General features: G+C 50.5%; 1 protein-coding gene across 1 annotated transcript in view; it reads right to left on the reverse strand.

Moving 5' to 3' along the window:
• The window catches only part of LOC146209716 (uncharacterized), a 61,672-nt gene that overhangs the window by 11,774 nt on the left and 35,259 nt on the right, over nucleotides 1-14,639 (reverse strand). Inside the window, exons 10-12 of the mRNA XM_084580981.1 lie at nucleotides 14,207-14,251; nucleotides 3,564-3,686; nucleotides 1,704-1,742 (exon numbers count right to left, since the gene is read on the reverse strand). Coding sequence (XP_084437107.1) covers nucleotides 1,704-1,742; nucleotides 3,564-3,686; nucleotides 14,207-14,251 — 207 coding nt within the window. The remainder of the gene's footprint in view (nucleotides 1-1,703; nucleotides 1,743-3,563; nucleotides 3,687-14,206; nucleotides 14,252-14,639) is intronic.

The following is a 14,639-nucleotide window of genomic DNA, read 5'->3' on the forward strand; positions in this document are numbered from 1 at the left end:
ATCTCTGATTTGTTTCTAATGTCGACTGCACCTCTGATTTGAGACACAAAACCGCATTTCCGAAAGTAAGTCCGGGCACCATAATTCCTTTCCAAATACCCCTCAAAACCTCATACCTATTGTATCCCCACAATGCCTTATGCTTCATTTTCCCGGCATTCCTCCGCCCTTTGGCCTTAAGCGATTGCTCATGCTTTCCAATGTATGCCAATCCTTCGTTTACCCATACCCCCAGATATTTATATTCTGCTACTCTAGGTATTTCAAGGCCTTGTATTTTAAGACCCTGATCAGTTGAGCCGTTGAAAATCATCCGACCCGACTTAACTGCGCTGAAACTCTTTCCATGCCGACCCTCAGTGTGCCCATCCTGGTGTAGTCAAGACGTTTCAAACAATTTCTCACCGCTACTATTGGCGCGGTTATAGTCGCAAATACGTCCGCTCCTGCATCGCCTGTCAGCGCCGCAAGTCATCCACACCTCATGTTTCTAGCCCCTTACAACCACTTCCATGCCTGGCCCGTCCTTTTGATCTTTACGGGCGACTTCCATGCACGGTCTCTAGGAACCGCTGGATTATCATCGGCATCGATCACCTCACCCGGTATGCGGAGATCGCCGTTCTACCTGCCGCTACTGCCCGTGAAGTTGCCCTATTTTTGCGACATCATTTTGTTCTTCGCCACGGCGCGCCGCGTGAGCTGCTGAGTGACAGAGGCCGAGTCTTCCTTGCCACCGTCGTTGAAGTTCTACTGGCCGAATGTCGCATCATACATCGGACCACCACAGCCTATCACCCTCAAACTAACGGGCTGACTGAGCGCTTCAATCGTACTCTCGGAAATATGCTTACGATGTACGTTGCCGCTGATCAGACCAACTGGGACGCTGTTCTTCCTTTAGTGACGCAGGCTTGCAACACCGCCAAGCAGTCGACCACTGGATTTAGTCCTTTCTTCCTCCTTTATGACCGTGATGCGTCGTTATCATATCGTCCCGACTCCTCCGAGTGTACTCCCCTTTCTGACGCTGCAAAGCATGCGGAGGAATGCCGCCAGCTAGCCCGCAGTTTGACATCGGAATCTCAAGGCCGCCAAAAGTATCACCACGACAAAGATCAGACGCCACATGTTTTCCCTACAGGGTCCCTCGTTTGGCTCTGGGTTCCTGGCACCCCACCAGGATTGTCATAAAAATTTCGAACTGAGTACCATAGCGCCTACCGCATCGTTCACCAAACCTCCCCTGTAAATTATATCGTGGAGCCACTCACTCCTTTTTCGAACATGCGTCATCGCGGCCGCGAAACTGTGTACGGGAGCCACCTCAAAACGTACTACGACCCACTCGTCTTGTCCTCGCCATAGGTCGTCAGGGTGGCTCTGCAGTGAACTATGCGAGCGGATATCCCGAAGACAAAGAAAACAACGACGAAGTTCGGCTGCGCTGCTCGAGCTCTCTGGTGTTTGCCTAGGCTAGCTGTGTTGTTTTGTTCGCCGTGCAGCTTAGACATGGCTATATTCCTTGGTAAAACACACTAAAACCTCCTTTCAACTCCTACTTTTTGTTTCCATGCAGATATGAATAAACATTTAGGGTATAGTTCTCTAGTAGCTGGGCAATGGAAACCGCCAACAGCCAAAATCATAGTTTTATTAAATTTTGGTGCTTCCGCCACTTGAATATGAAACATTTTAATTACCGGGTGTGCGGCTTCCTTCTTGCTGTAGCAAGCATCCACCTGCAAAGTAGGCATTCAGCAAATTCAGCGGGTTGGCATGCTCGCGTACTGTTTGAACTTAACATGCATGTCTCCTTCCATGCACAAACCATGCAGCCCTTCAGACGGAAAGGAACAAAAAGTTAGGGTACAAAACATATATAAGTATTCCTATTGACAAGACATGTCGAAATATAGTATTGAGTGGTCGGGCTTGGGAGCCTTGCCTCTGGGTGTTAGTGGTGTAATTACCTTTAGTAGTTACGTCCGTTTAGGTTGGGTGTGATAACATTTTAGAGAGGAACGAAGTTTACAATTATCACCTTTCTGCTCAGCTGGTTACTCTTGTAGAAGCAACAGTGCCATAGTGTGTGAGGAACACTTAGCGAAGAGGATCTAGCCTGTCACGAGCGTACCAATAAAGGTCTGCGCTCGACAGCATTATTGTCGCTGCGAGTCCAGTGTTACGGTTAGGACGAAACAAAAAGTACAACCTCTCAAAGGACAGAAAAGTATAAACTACAGTTGGTCACATCCCGGTTATAAGGAGATTGACAACTAAAAGGTTTGATCACGGGATCTCACGAACCCGGTGACCACTTCCAAGAGGTTACGAGACGGTGTCGCTGCCTATGAACTGGGCATGCTGCTTTCAGTGCTAATGTGTACCTTTGTTACCTTGGTTATTCGTGTTTTGAGCAGCCCAAATCCATTTATCTAAATAGTGCATGTGGAACGCTAGTAACATGACGTCCGAACATCTATGTAATCATGGCAGTAGTTTTTGACAGAACGGTTTTAAAAAGTGCATCGCAAATGATATAAACAAATAACCTGGTAACCACGCAGCATTGATCGCCAGCTAGAGTGAGGGTAAGGAACTAACTCTTCTGCTCTGTCAATGCCATTGCTCAATATTTACACAAGGAGCGGCCGCTAATTTTGTAGAGCCTTCGCGCTAAACTGCTAGGCAGTGAGGGTACGTGTCACTCAAGTGATTCACACACGCTTTCTTGTCTTGATTTGGTTCGGCTAAATTAGCAGTGTTGACTACGCCTTCAGACGCCACGCGAGCGAGAGCACGTATTCCAATAAGCGTCTCCTCGTGGGCCATGGCCCGTTTACACCTTTTTGCCGGCATTTTAGACGTACAGTCTTGGTCAAAGCTCCTGAAGCCAAATACTTTTCGTCCCAGCTACACAGTGAAGCCGCCACTGCAATATTAAGGGCCGAGAGCTTTTGAAATACTAGGAAATGGTTTCTTATTACAGAAAAAAAAATGTTTTTGATAGCGTTTCGCGACCATTCAGTCTTCAACGGTGCCACGAAAGCTTTGTTTTGCGGCTGTATGAATATCCTTTGGCTTCAGCACTGTTGACCAAGACTGTACAAATATTGATGATGATGGACCAACTTCACACAGTGCCAATTTAGCCGGGCAGACCGCCGCTGCTGGCCTTCCCGTCGCAAAAAAAGCAACCTGGGCGCGCGCAGCATTTTCGCGCGATGCCTAGGTTTTTGCTACGGACGGTGCCTACTGTGGCGACGTGAAACGGAGGAACCAGCTAGAATAAGAAAATCTAATGCTTTGAGATGGGGTTCAGAGGACCATGCATATTGTCTGCCCCGCTCATAGCAAGAAGCAAGAGACAGGGTCATTGCGGGAGGTGGAGGGATGGAGCAGGAGAGAAGTGAAGTCTAGTGGGAGCTCGCGGACCCCACGAGAGCAGCCCGCAGAACTCCTAGGTTTTAGTGAACTCAGTTTGAGAACCTCTGTGCTATAGCTTGGACATGTGCGCATCCTGATGTGTGCTGAGATGCAAACTACCACACGGTACTCACCGTAGCCTCCACCTTGCCAGCATCGACAGTAGTGTAGACCTCAGAGGCGCACTCCGGGCACTTGCGAGGAGCTCGACCATGTTTGGTGCAGTAAACGTCCAAAGGCGCTCCTGGTCCGGTAGGCTGCCAATGATGCAGCGAAGTTAAGAAAAGAACTATGATATTCAAGTCAGCCTGAAAAAGGAGCCTACTTACTGATGAACATCCAGGCTTGAAACGTGCCCCTTAGTTTCGTCAGACTGGTAAACGTTTCGCAAATGCTTCTTGCGTGCAATGCGATTCATTGTAGCTACGAGCGACCATGTAAATCGCAGTTCTTGAAGTTCGTGTTTGAAGCATATATTCAAGCTGCGCAAGCTTTTGTGTTGGTAGCTTGAGCAAAGACTACGATGACTGTTACCAAACCGCGGCATAAAAGCTTAATTTTAGCAAAACTGGTTCAAGCACAACGACCATCATGACATAGACGCAGTGAAGCTGTCATGCTTTGTGATGTGCAATAATAACACAGCCTTCGCGAGGGCTTCTTTTCTGGCATCATCATCATCATCAGCCTGACTATACCCACTGCAGGGCGAAGGCCTCCCCCATACTTCGCCAATTAACCCGGTTCTGTGCTAGCTGCATCCATTTGACGTCTGCGATCTTCTTAACCTCCTCCGCCCACCTAACTTTCTGCCATCCCCTGCTACGGTTTCCTTCCCTTGGAATCTAGTTTGTTATCCTAAGCGACCCTAAGTTACCCTTTGCTGGCATAGGCGGAGCCAGTGATAGGTCGTCGCAACCAGTGTCAAAGTGGCTGTGGCTGTTGATACGTTGACTGCCGCTGCGGCTTGGGGGGGGGGGGGGAGGTAAATCCGATATGGCGACTTACACGTGGTTCCTCTTACACGTTGAGTGGGCCAAGGTGCTTTCGGCTACCTGGCTTTGCTCAATGGCTGACAGCCAGCGGTCGATATGGGTTTAGCCGGGGCCCATACTGAAGAGTGGCAAATTTGTGCGGAGGCCCCAGCGTACTCCCTTGGCATTGCGAGCATGCCATGCACACGTTAGCCCGTTGCCGACGGCGGTAGGTTCACAGTGGGTCTAGGCAGGGAGCGTCTAATCCGGAACATTGAGTGCAGTGTTTGAGTCGGTCGGCAAGCCAAGGGAACGCCCTGCCCGTCGCCAAATGAACGTCGGCGTAGCTTCGGAGTACGCAAGGAAGCACAGCTAGCTGAATTCTGATGCTGGGCTCTTATTCAGTATCCAGTTTTGTCGGCAGGCCAAGGGAAAGCCCTGCCTGCTGCCGAGGGAAAGGTGGCGTAGCTGCGGAGAACGGTTAGAAAACGCAGTTAGCTAACCTCGGATGCTGAGCAAAAGCTAACATACGAGGCGTTCGTTAGGCCTAGTGAAATCCCTCCCCCTGCCCAGGGAACGGTGGCGTAGCTGCGGAGTACATTTAGGAAACGCAGCTAGCTGACTCTCTATGTTGGATTGAAAATTCCCCTCGTGCCTAAAGGCATTACCCAGCCGCAAACGCGTTGGCTTTCGTTGCCGAGGACAACGGTGCCTCAACGGAAGCCTGGTGGCTAGGGCAGAAAGAACCAAGTTTGGTTTCTGGGGAACTCACCTTTGGCTTGAAAGAGAGAAACAGACGGTGCGGGATAATAAACAAAAGCTAGTAAAATCGAAACATGGGAAAAGACTGGAGGAAAACAGGTGAAACGCCTAGTACGGAAAGGCCTAAAGGCTGGGTACTGACTCCAAAATGGGGCAGGGAGGGCGTAGGGGCACACAATAGTGTTAAAGCACTTAGTAATGCCCTGAAAGCGACCGGCACAAGTAGAGGTGCAGGAACGGCGGGAAACCGACCTCGGGAAAGGTTATTAGCCCAGCGAACAATTCACCTAGTGCTCACGCGGGAAGCATCCTCTGTAGGATACAAGCACGAGAGCGGACATAAGCGTGTAGCGATGGGTGGGACTTCAGGACTTGCCACCCTGATTAATATACCATCCTGCTTGCAATATCGGGCGACCACTGGGGAAGAGTATTTATCAGTGTGCGCTAGAGACCAAAATATGGACACTTGCCGAATACCTTGAAGTAGGGATGAACGCTAAGCGAAATCCCTCTCTCTAGTACCTCAAGTAGAGTCGGGATGGGGGAACCGGCCTTAGGGGACGGGGAACCTCAAAAGTGACTTCATGAAGGGAACCTGTCTCAGACGCTGGAAACCCGGCAAACGCCTTGTGCTGGTGGAATGATCTCGGGGTCGAGGGCCGCACATTCGGCAAAGAGCTAGTGCTCGCCCTCTCAAGAGGCCCGAAAAGGGAGCTCGACTCAAATTGTCGATCAGTCAAAATCCTACGCTGCCCCCATTCCCCTCCAAATTCTCTTAACCTAATTCCTCCTTCCTACTTCCCCTTTCTCTACAACCTATCCGGTCCGCTACGTCCAAGGAGAGATACGTGGAGTCTCCCCGGGCCCGCTCCCTCCGCTGTACGTCGCTGAGTAACCCTCTTCCCTTTCATTTATTAACTTCAAATCAAAAACTTTTGTCCGGATGGAGCTGTTCCTTTATATCGCCCATTGCGGAACTTTCGCTAACCACGATGCATTAGAAGTGTAGAAGGAGTCTGTCTTCGGACTCCATCTTACCAAATGTCGCTGCGGCTTTGCTACGAGGTTCTGCTGCGTCCAGATGTCGCGATTATGGCTAAGTTGTGATCCGCACCCAACTGCAGTTGTAGGTGCGAGACTCGAGTGAATCATTATTTTTGCAACAGATGTTCACGTGCTGCTGTTTAAATCTACCTCGATGGACGCTCGCCTAGAAATGTGGTGCCAGGCATTCCCCATAGAAGATAAGATATTACAACTGAGTGACCATGTCTGCGATGTAGTTACGTTCAATACTAGTGGATGCGTGTTCCTGACTGGCTACACAATCGTAGGCCAGCAAGCTGTGATTAAATGGGGCTTGTTCTAGTCCCGCGAATACACGAAACCACATTTCTTAGCAAGGCCTTCACAATATCCTTTTTGTTGTTACATAGACCTACTAATGAGGTCGCAGGGCGTAATATATAGCGTGGTTTGATGTCCCGAAGAACCATGTATATTACGAAGTCCGCAATGAAAACGTGCGCTTAAATGAGCGATCATCTCGGATTCCTTGTTGTGCGCTGATATCGCACAACATACGAGTGCCTTTATAGATTATAGTGAATAAAATACTTCGGGCTACAACCTACGATATGAATCCTTCCTTGTTATATGGATGCGTCGAAACTCTTCGAGAGCCACAGTAAAGACGATTTGGTACGAGATGGCAAGACAGCGCAGTAACCAATTTCATTCGATGATCTCAAGGCCTCCAGCAGTTTAGATCCTCTGTACACATTGGTGCCAGAAAACATGGTCGTATAGAAGGCAGAAGCTATGCCGCCAAATTTGTATCAAATATGCAGCTTTAATAGTTGTGCCACGTTTGAACAACAGACGAAAATGTTTGTGACACAGCATTAATGCGGACAACACAGTTACTTTAGCAGGCCAAATGCTATTTTTCTGAACTGACATCCATAAAACCTAGTGTACAGCCGAGTGTATTACTTCTTTGTGTGCAGTTCGGCCTTTCCTAGAGTTGGTTAACTCTGCATTGTTGACATCGACGTACTACTTTAGCTTGGCAGAAGGAATGCCAGCATCATTTTCACAAACGATTATTTACTCGCGTAGCTAAATGTGCGCTGCTCTTGCTATTGCAACCTAACAAATACCCTCTTGGTTTCCTTTAGGTCCCCACACTCGCGCTTACAGCGGAGGAGGGGTTATGCTGGACTGCACAAGAGCTCAGTCTATAATAGCAGCGGATACATTATTCCTGATACAATCGTAATGTGGGACCACCCTTCACATTTCGGCCCACTTTATTACTCCAGGTTGCCAAAGTTAGCCGTGTTTTCCACATTGCGGGCCCCATAATGACACAGCGTTAGTGCATTGCACTTCTTAAGCAATGTTGGAATGCACGCATATGCCTAAATGTCGGAGCATGAGCGTTGAGGCGATCATTCATCTTCAAGCGGCTCTATAGTTAACCATGCTATCAGTAGTACTGCGGATGAAAGAAAACAAAGCTTACAGTGAATATATATCGATACCGAGCTCAGTATCACAGGGCGGCGTTCTCAGTACTGATTTTCCCGTTCATGCAATCCCGGCAATTAGGACCCGAAGTAGATTAAAATAACTGGGTGTTGACGCCGGGTTTAACCTTGTGCCTTGCCGAACTTAGAGAAGTTTCATGTACAAGCCGCAGCGCCGGTCGATCTCGCAATAAATGCAGTACGGCCGCCGCAACCGATCATCATCAAATATGGTGAGGCAAACAAAAGGAAAATAGAATAATATGCCTAGGTATAACAGGCTCCATCCAATCGAACATAGACTTGGTCCCGAAGGACAAGCTTGGTCTGTGTTTTGCATCTGTAGGCAAAAGACCCCGTATGCTCCAAATATACGTGGAGAGTTCTACATAGCGGCCCACAGTCAGAGAGAGAGAGAAAGATTCCCCCGTAATCTCCCCTGGGAAGTATGATGGGATGAAACTTGGGAAAGCAAAGTGACATGTAGGGGTTATAGAAGTTGAGGAGGAATCGGGGCAGAATGTGTTTTAACGAATGATCCTTACCGAGTAGAGCTCCCTTCTGGGCCTCCGAAGAGGGCGAGCACTAGCCTTAACAGAAATTTACGGCCCTCGGCCTTCAAGCCTATTCGTCGCCGCTACCTGAGACAGGCTGCTGAGTCACTTTGGGGTTCTCTGTCCCCAAGTCAGATTTCTCTGCCCTGACTGTACTAGGGCTACTAGAGGGGCGCATTTCGCCGTACTATATTTCTTTCGGCCCTACTTCAAGATACTTTGAAGCGGGGTCCAAGTTCGTTTTCTTGTTGTAGACCTTCAGTGGTTACCATTCACCGTGTTCTCTCCAACATATTATGGTAGATGGCTACTCGCCAGGCTGGGATACCTGGCCCCATCCGGGTACGACCGGCCTGCTTATGTCCGCACTATACTCGTGCGCGCACCAACACGGGTACGGCACTAAGGGGTCAATACTCCCCTTGTTGGCCCTGAGTCAGCAAGCCGCGGTTCCTTTCGCACTACGCGAGCAGCGCCACCGGGCCCTTGGAAGCTGGCTGGGCTTTTCCTTGGCCAGCACTACTGCCCAGGACCAAGGGGTCTCGAACCCCTTGCCTGAAGCCTTAGTCAACAAGCAGCGGTTCCTTACGTACTACGCGCACAGAGCCACCTTTAGGTGGCCTTCTGAGCGTTCCCTTGGCCAGCACTACCAACCTCGAATCTGCAAGAGGTTGCCCTCTGGAGGAGGTCAAGGTCAGCGAGCTGTGATTCCTCTCGTACTACGCTAGCAGCGCCGTCCTTCCTTTGACAACTAGCTGAGCTTTTCCTCGGTCATCCGTACCCGCTGGGTTCCTCGCAAGGGATCTCCACTTCCCCTTGCGTGCGAGCATATGAGCCAGCAAGCCGTAGTTCCTCGCCTACTACGGGAGCTAAGCCATCGTTCCTTGACAGCCGGCTGGACTTTCCCTCTGCCTGCCAACTGACTCATATCATCGCGGATTCCTCCTGACCTGAGTAGTTGTGTGGTTTCGTTGAAGAACCCAAGTGCTTTAGACAAAATGCTTTACCACTAAGTGCTACCACTGTTTCTCCAATTTTCGGGCTTACTAGGGATCATAAAGGCTACTCTGCCACCAGATTTATCGCCTTTTCGAGCTTAAAGGCAAGTTCCCCAGAACCTGTACTTGGTTCTTCCCAGCCGCGGCCCCACGAGGACCCGTTTTCTTCGGCAATGGAAATCAACGCGTGTGCGCCTGGGAGATGGCCTCTTCCCACCCACGGGTTTTTGAATTTGTCTTTCTTTTAACCGGATTCCACGTGCCCAGTCCGGACCCCTCCGGACCTGCTCCCGTGTCAGGCAACGAGCTACGTGGGCGGCGGCACGCTCACAATGTCGCGAGGAGTACCCTGACAACTCCCTGGTGATTCGCAACCCCACAGTAGGCGTTCCAATGCGCACCCATACTGACCGCTGGCGTTGCAACCGTACAAAGCCTAGCAGCTTTAACGGCACAGACCCATCCAGCTGGAGGGGGGGGGGGAATTGCACGCGCCAATTGTCCGCGATGAAAAGATACACTGAGCGATGACCACGATTTGGTCGCGCCACCGGGTGAAGGTTCAACGTCTAGCCATATTTTAACACCACAATCGCGGCACACACAAACACCTAAGTTCCGTACCTCGCGCCAACCTTCTCAGATGCGTGGTTCACCTTTCTGAATGTAGACGACTGGGTAACAGTATTTTATTTTGGACCGGTGCCTGTCATCTTTCGTGGTTTGCCCGAACAGATAAGCTGATAGAATATGGATGCATCTTATGTTTTTTTTTTACATATTTCTAAAGCCGGAAAGTTAGTATTGTTAAGTCATAATAATGGGCTCTCTTTATGACTAAATAGAGTTCATGGTTGCCCTGAATATCTTCTTTGCTGCTCTCGAAGTAAACAGCGTTGTATTTAAATGGAGCTTATAAGAGGACACAATTTTTCGGGTGTTTTTAGAACGCCAATGAGCTCAAGGTAGCAGACACGTAGGATTTCAACTCATAGGGAACGCCTCAGACAATCGTACGTGTATGAATAATAATACTTTTATAAAGGTGTGTTACAAATTCCTTCGGGGCCAGTTTTGCCTATGGCATATTGTTTTACGATTTCCAGCCCTTTTTAAAGCGTGAAAATACACTTTATACTTGTTATGTAGGTCATGTGCAAGTGTTGCAGCAAGAAATTCGCATTCCAGATGTTCTACTTACCCCCCTTTGGACTACCGTTCTCTAACCATCGCTTATACTATTTAAAAACATCTAATATCCCTGCAAAATATCTTCAGTTGGCTGATGGCAGACTCCAACTCGATAGCTTCAAGAGTTTTTGTCGTTTCAGGAAAATAGGCTACTATCTAAGACTTGTAGGCGGCAGGTTCACAATAAGTGCATTGTCGGAGGATGTCAGGCACGGCTTACGGCCTACGTGTCCGGTGTCAAAATAAAATTGGCAGTGGCTTAGCTTGGTTAAGCCTGGTAATTGCGAAAGCAATAGCTATGGCTACACCTAGGTTCAGCTGGTGGTGTAGATGGTTGTGGTGCTTGTGGTTATGCTTATGGTTATGCAGCGATTCGCTCTGGCCACGGCATATGGTTGAACTATTGTCTATTGCGGGGTGCTACCTGGTTATTCTATGTATAACTAGTAGCGAGGCAAGGGGTGCCGTGGCTGCAACGATATACTTGGTTGTGGGTGAGGTTAAGGCAGAAGTACAACTGCCGCTCCGGCACCGGCTGCAACGGCATTCTTTACGCCAGCAGAAATGAAAACATCCCTGGAGACTGCGTTGGTTCCACCTGCCGCTAGGCCTCCTAGTAGAGTATCCAACGTTGCACCCCCGGCGGTAGCTGCGACTGCAGCCCCATAATTCTTCTTAGCTTTAGGAGCATGTGGCACAACTGCCGCTCCACGGTTGGTAGCTACCGCCTCGCGAGCCGACGGCGCGAGTTGGGTCCCCTGTTTTTGCCGCAGATGGGATGACGTTACTCCGGCTGTAGCGCCCCTCGTGGAAGGAGCGGGAGTTAGGCCGCGGTCAGTAGCTACCGCCTCGCGCGCTGATGGTTTTTTCGGCAGATGGGATGACGTCACTCCGGCTGTAGCGCTCCCTCACGGAGGGAGCGGGAGTTAGGCCGCGGCTGGTAGCTACCGCCTCGCGAGCCGACGGCGCGAGTTGGGGACCCTGTTTTTGCGGCAGATGTATGGAGCCACCATAGAAGATGGGATGACGTCACTCCGGCTGTAGCACTCCCTCACGGAGGGAGCGGGAGTTAGGCCGCGGTTGGTATCTACCGCCTCGCGAGTTGACGGCGCGAGTTGGGGCCCCTATTTTTGCGCAGCTGAGCTTGGCGGCGCGCCAAAGGTACCGCTAGAGGTCAATGGTAGCCACCGCCTCGCTACGCGAAAGGCTGAAAAGTGAAAGTAGTATTGCTTTCGCAATAAAAGAAGAGGCGCGGAGGGAGCGTGGGGAGCAAGCGCGGAGCAGATCGGCAGATCGCGAAAGGAATCGCCGCTACCGGTCATATTTCTCCTGGTCTCTTGCGTCCTTGTCTGGATTTCTCTGGGCGGGCCCGCCATCCCGGTACATACTTTGGTAATAGCGGTGGGATTTTGTGTGAGAAGTTCCAATCCACAAACCCGTAAATGACGAACACACGGTCGACAACAAGGCACTGTTCAAGCCCAGCACTGCTGGGATTTGAGGCCGCAGACTTCTTTCCCAAGCCATTGACACAGGGAAGCCAAGCACCAAGCCAAGCCATGGCTTGTACCCATTTGAGAAAACCGGTGCGTGTCCGGCCGCCAGTGGGAGTCGAACCTACCACCTCCCAAAGCTGATGCGGATGCTCCAGCTGCCATGAGGCCACGGCTGCGGTCTCATGTCTTGCGCGGTCTGTACGACGCTACCAGAGCAGGCGGCCTTGGTCGTAACAAGACTTTCGCATGCGTCTGGGAGCGCTTTCGGTGGCCCAAAATTGGTACTGATGTCCGCCAACACATGGCATCATGCCATACAGGCTAGTTTCGGGAGCTTTATACAGTCAATCCCGAGGCACCCTGCAGCCCATCCCGCCATCCACTTCGCCTTTCGACCTGGTCCAGCTAGACCACTTGGGCCCCGTTTCCCAAGACGTATGCTGGCTGCTGTTGCTGTTGACTACTTCTCTAAGTGGGTTGAAACCCTGCCCGTCCCCGATAGCTCCTTCCGTCACGCCGTCCTGTTTGCGGAGCGGCAGCTCGTTTTCCAGCCCGCCGTGCCGTGTGGCCTCCTCACGGACCGTGCGAACTGCTTCATGTTGACAGAATTTGAGACAGTGCTCCACTCTTTCGGTATTGGACACTCTACCACTTCCGTCAACAACCCTCAGTGCAACGGACTCATGGAACGGGTCAAGTGTACCCTGAATGACATGCTGGCGGCCTACGCGGCTCCTTCCCACACCATTTGGCATCGCTTTCTTCTCTCCGCAGCCTTCGTTGTCAACACCGCATTCCATGACACAACACGGGTGACAGCATTCTCTGTCGTGTACGGCCAAACGCCTGTCATTCTTTTCGACACGCAGCTCGGCCCGCCCAGCCCTCTTACTCCTTCAACAGAATCTGCCCTTCGCTGTCGTCTCGCCATCCTGGACGCCCGGCGCAACCTCCGAAAAGCTCGTGCGAGGGCGCGGGCGTTCTCTGCGGCGGCACGACCTGTTCCTCTTTTCTACCCGGCGAGCTGGTCCTTGTTCGACGCGACCTCCGCGCCACTGAACGGGCCGCCAAGCTCCTTCCTCGATGCAGGGGTCCTTACCGTATGGTCGCTCGGCTCAGCCCCGTGACGTATCGCCGTAAAGACCTCCCTGAGCAGCGCCAGCGCGGCGTGCACCAAATCTCTTCGAGCACATTTCACATCTTAAATGATACCTCTGTGGCAGCCCCGAACCCGAACTAGTGTCCGGTGATGCGACATAGATACCATCGGACGGCTATGGGGCTTGGAATGGGATTTTTTGGACTGGGACTGGGATGCTTGTGTGTTTTGTGTCTGGGTTGTATTGGTGATCGAACGCGGTGAATCAGAGAGCGCAAGACACGCGCAGGAGCGTGACGACGCGCAGGAGAGCAAAGAAGGGTTCAACGGTTCCCCGGAAACTCTGTCTCAACCCATGCCGGAACACTCTGTGTTGTCGTACGCGGAAGAGCCGCCTACAGGGAGCTCCGCGATTAACCTAAACAGTTTATTAGTATGAAACGGGACCTAAATGTTATCACCGCGAATCAAGCTACTGCGAATCAATCTGTGCTCCTGCGAACCTGCATCCGGAATGCCGTTTCCCTTCCTCCTCGTGGAAAGATGTTGAGACATGTTAGGCACAGCGTACTGTCTATGTGATCTGCGCCGAAGAAGAAAAAGCGCGGAGAGAGCGGGGGGAGCGAGCGCGCGAAAGAGAACAAAAAAAATCGCCGATACCGGTGGTGCTTTTCCTGGTCTCTTGCGTCCTTCTGTGGACGTTTTTGGGGGGTTTGCCATCCCTGTACAATACTAATCTCCACTACTACTCACGACTATTCCAACATTCCAAATTCAGCGAAATAGAGCAGTGTAAGCAGCTATCTTTTGAAACTGCAAACGACTGCTGCTCCTTTTCCTACTAACGGCTTATCTCATCAAAAGCCGCCTCTCTTTCTACATTTAACTGCTTCTGTCACTTAGGTGAAGACACTAATTTTGCAGCTGGTACGAAGTTATAAGGGCAGAGTGTGGGCAAAATGAAAATCCAAAGTATAGACATCTGGTGGCTTTCAAACATAGTATTTCGAAATGGATTCGGCAACAAAGTGTTACCGACGGAGAGCTACAAAATAGAGCTCTTCAAGGCAGCATAGCAGCCGTTGGCGGCACTTTATCTAATTTAACGTTTCAATCGTGCCTGACTGTTTGACTTGCATGATTAGCGAGTGACCTGCTGGCATACTTACACCGTCTACTATGGTGTCCTCCTCGTGCTCTGCACAGGAAAGGTACTGAAAAGCAAAAGACGCAGAGTGCAACGCTGTTAGTTTTACCCTCACTTGGACTTGTGTGTGCAGTGAACATTGTCGTCAAAGCCTCAAGATAGCTTGAGTTCAACTCCCGTCTAGGCCTTTTATGCAGCCATACTTACGGTAAAACCTCCAACGCCGTTAATTTTTGCTTCAACGCGGGGAACACTGTGGTAAACACTCTCAAGGTTCGCATACAGACAACACTAACACCCAAGAAAGTACCAGGGGGCACAACAACCGATGTAGCTCAATTGGAAGAGCACCGGACACGATATTCAAAGGTCGTGTGTTCGGTTCCCACAATCAGCACGTTGTTTCTCCTTTTACTTTGTGCTTATTTATCATTCCCCTAAACAAACTACATTAT

The sequence above is a fragment of the Amblyomma maculatum genome, chromosome 1 (genome assembly GCF_055883805.1).
Source record: "Amblyomma maculatum isolate TAMU_Amacu chromosome 1, ASM5588380v1, whole genome shotgun sequence".
Taxonomy (NCBI): Eukaryota; Metazoa; Arthropoda; class Arachnida; order Ixodida; family Ixodidae; genus Amblyomma; species Amblyomma maculatum.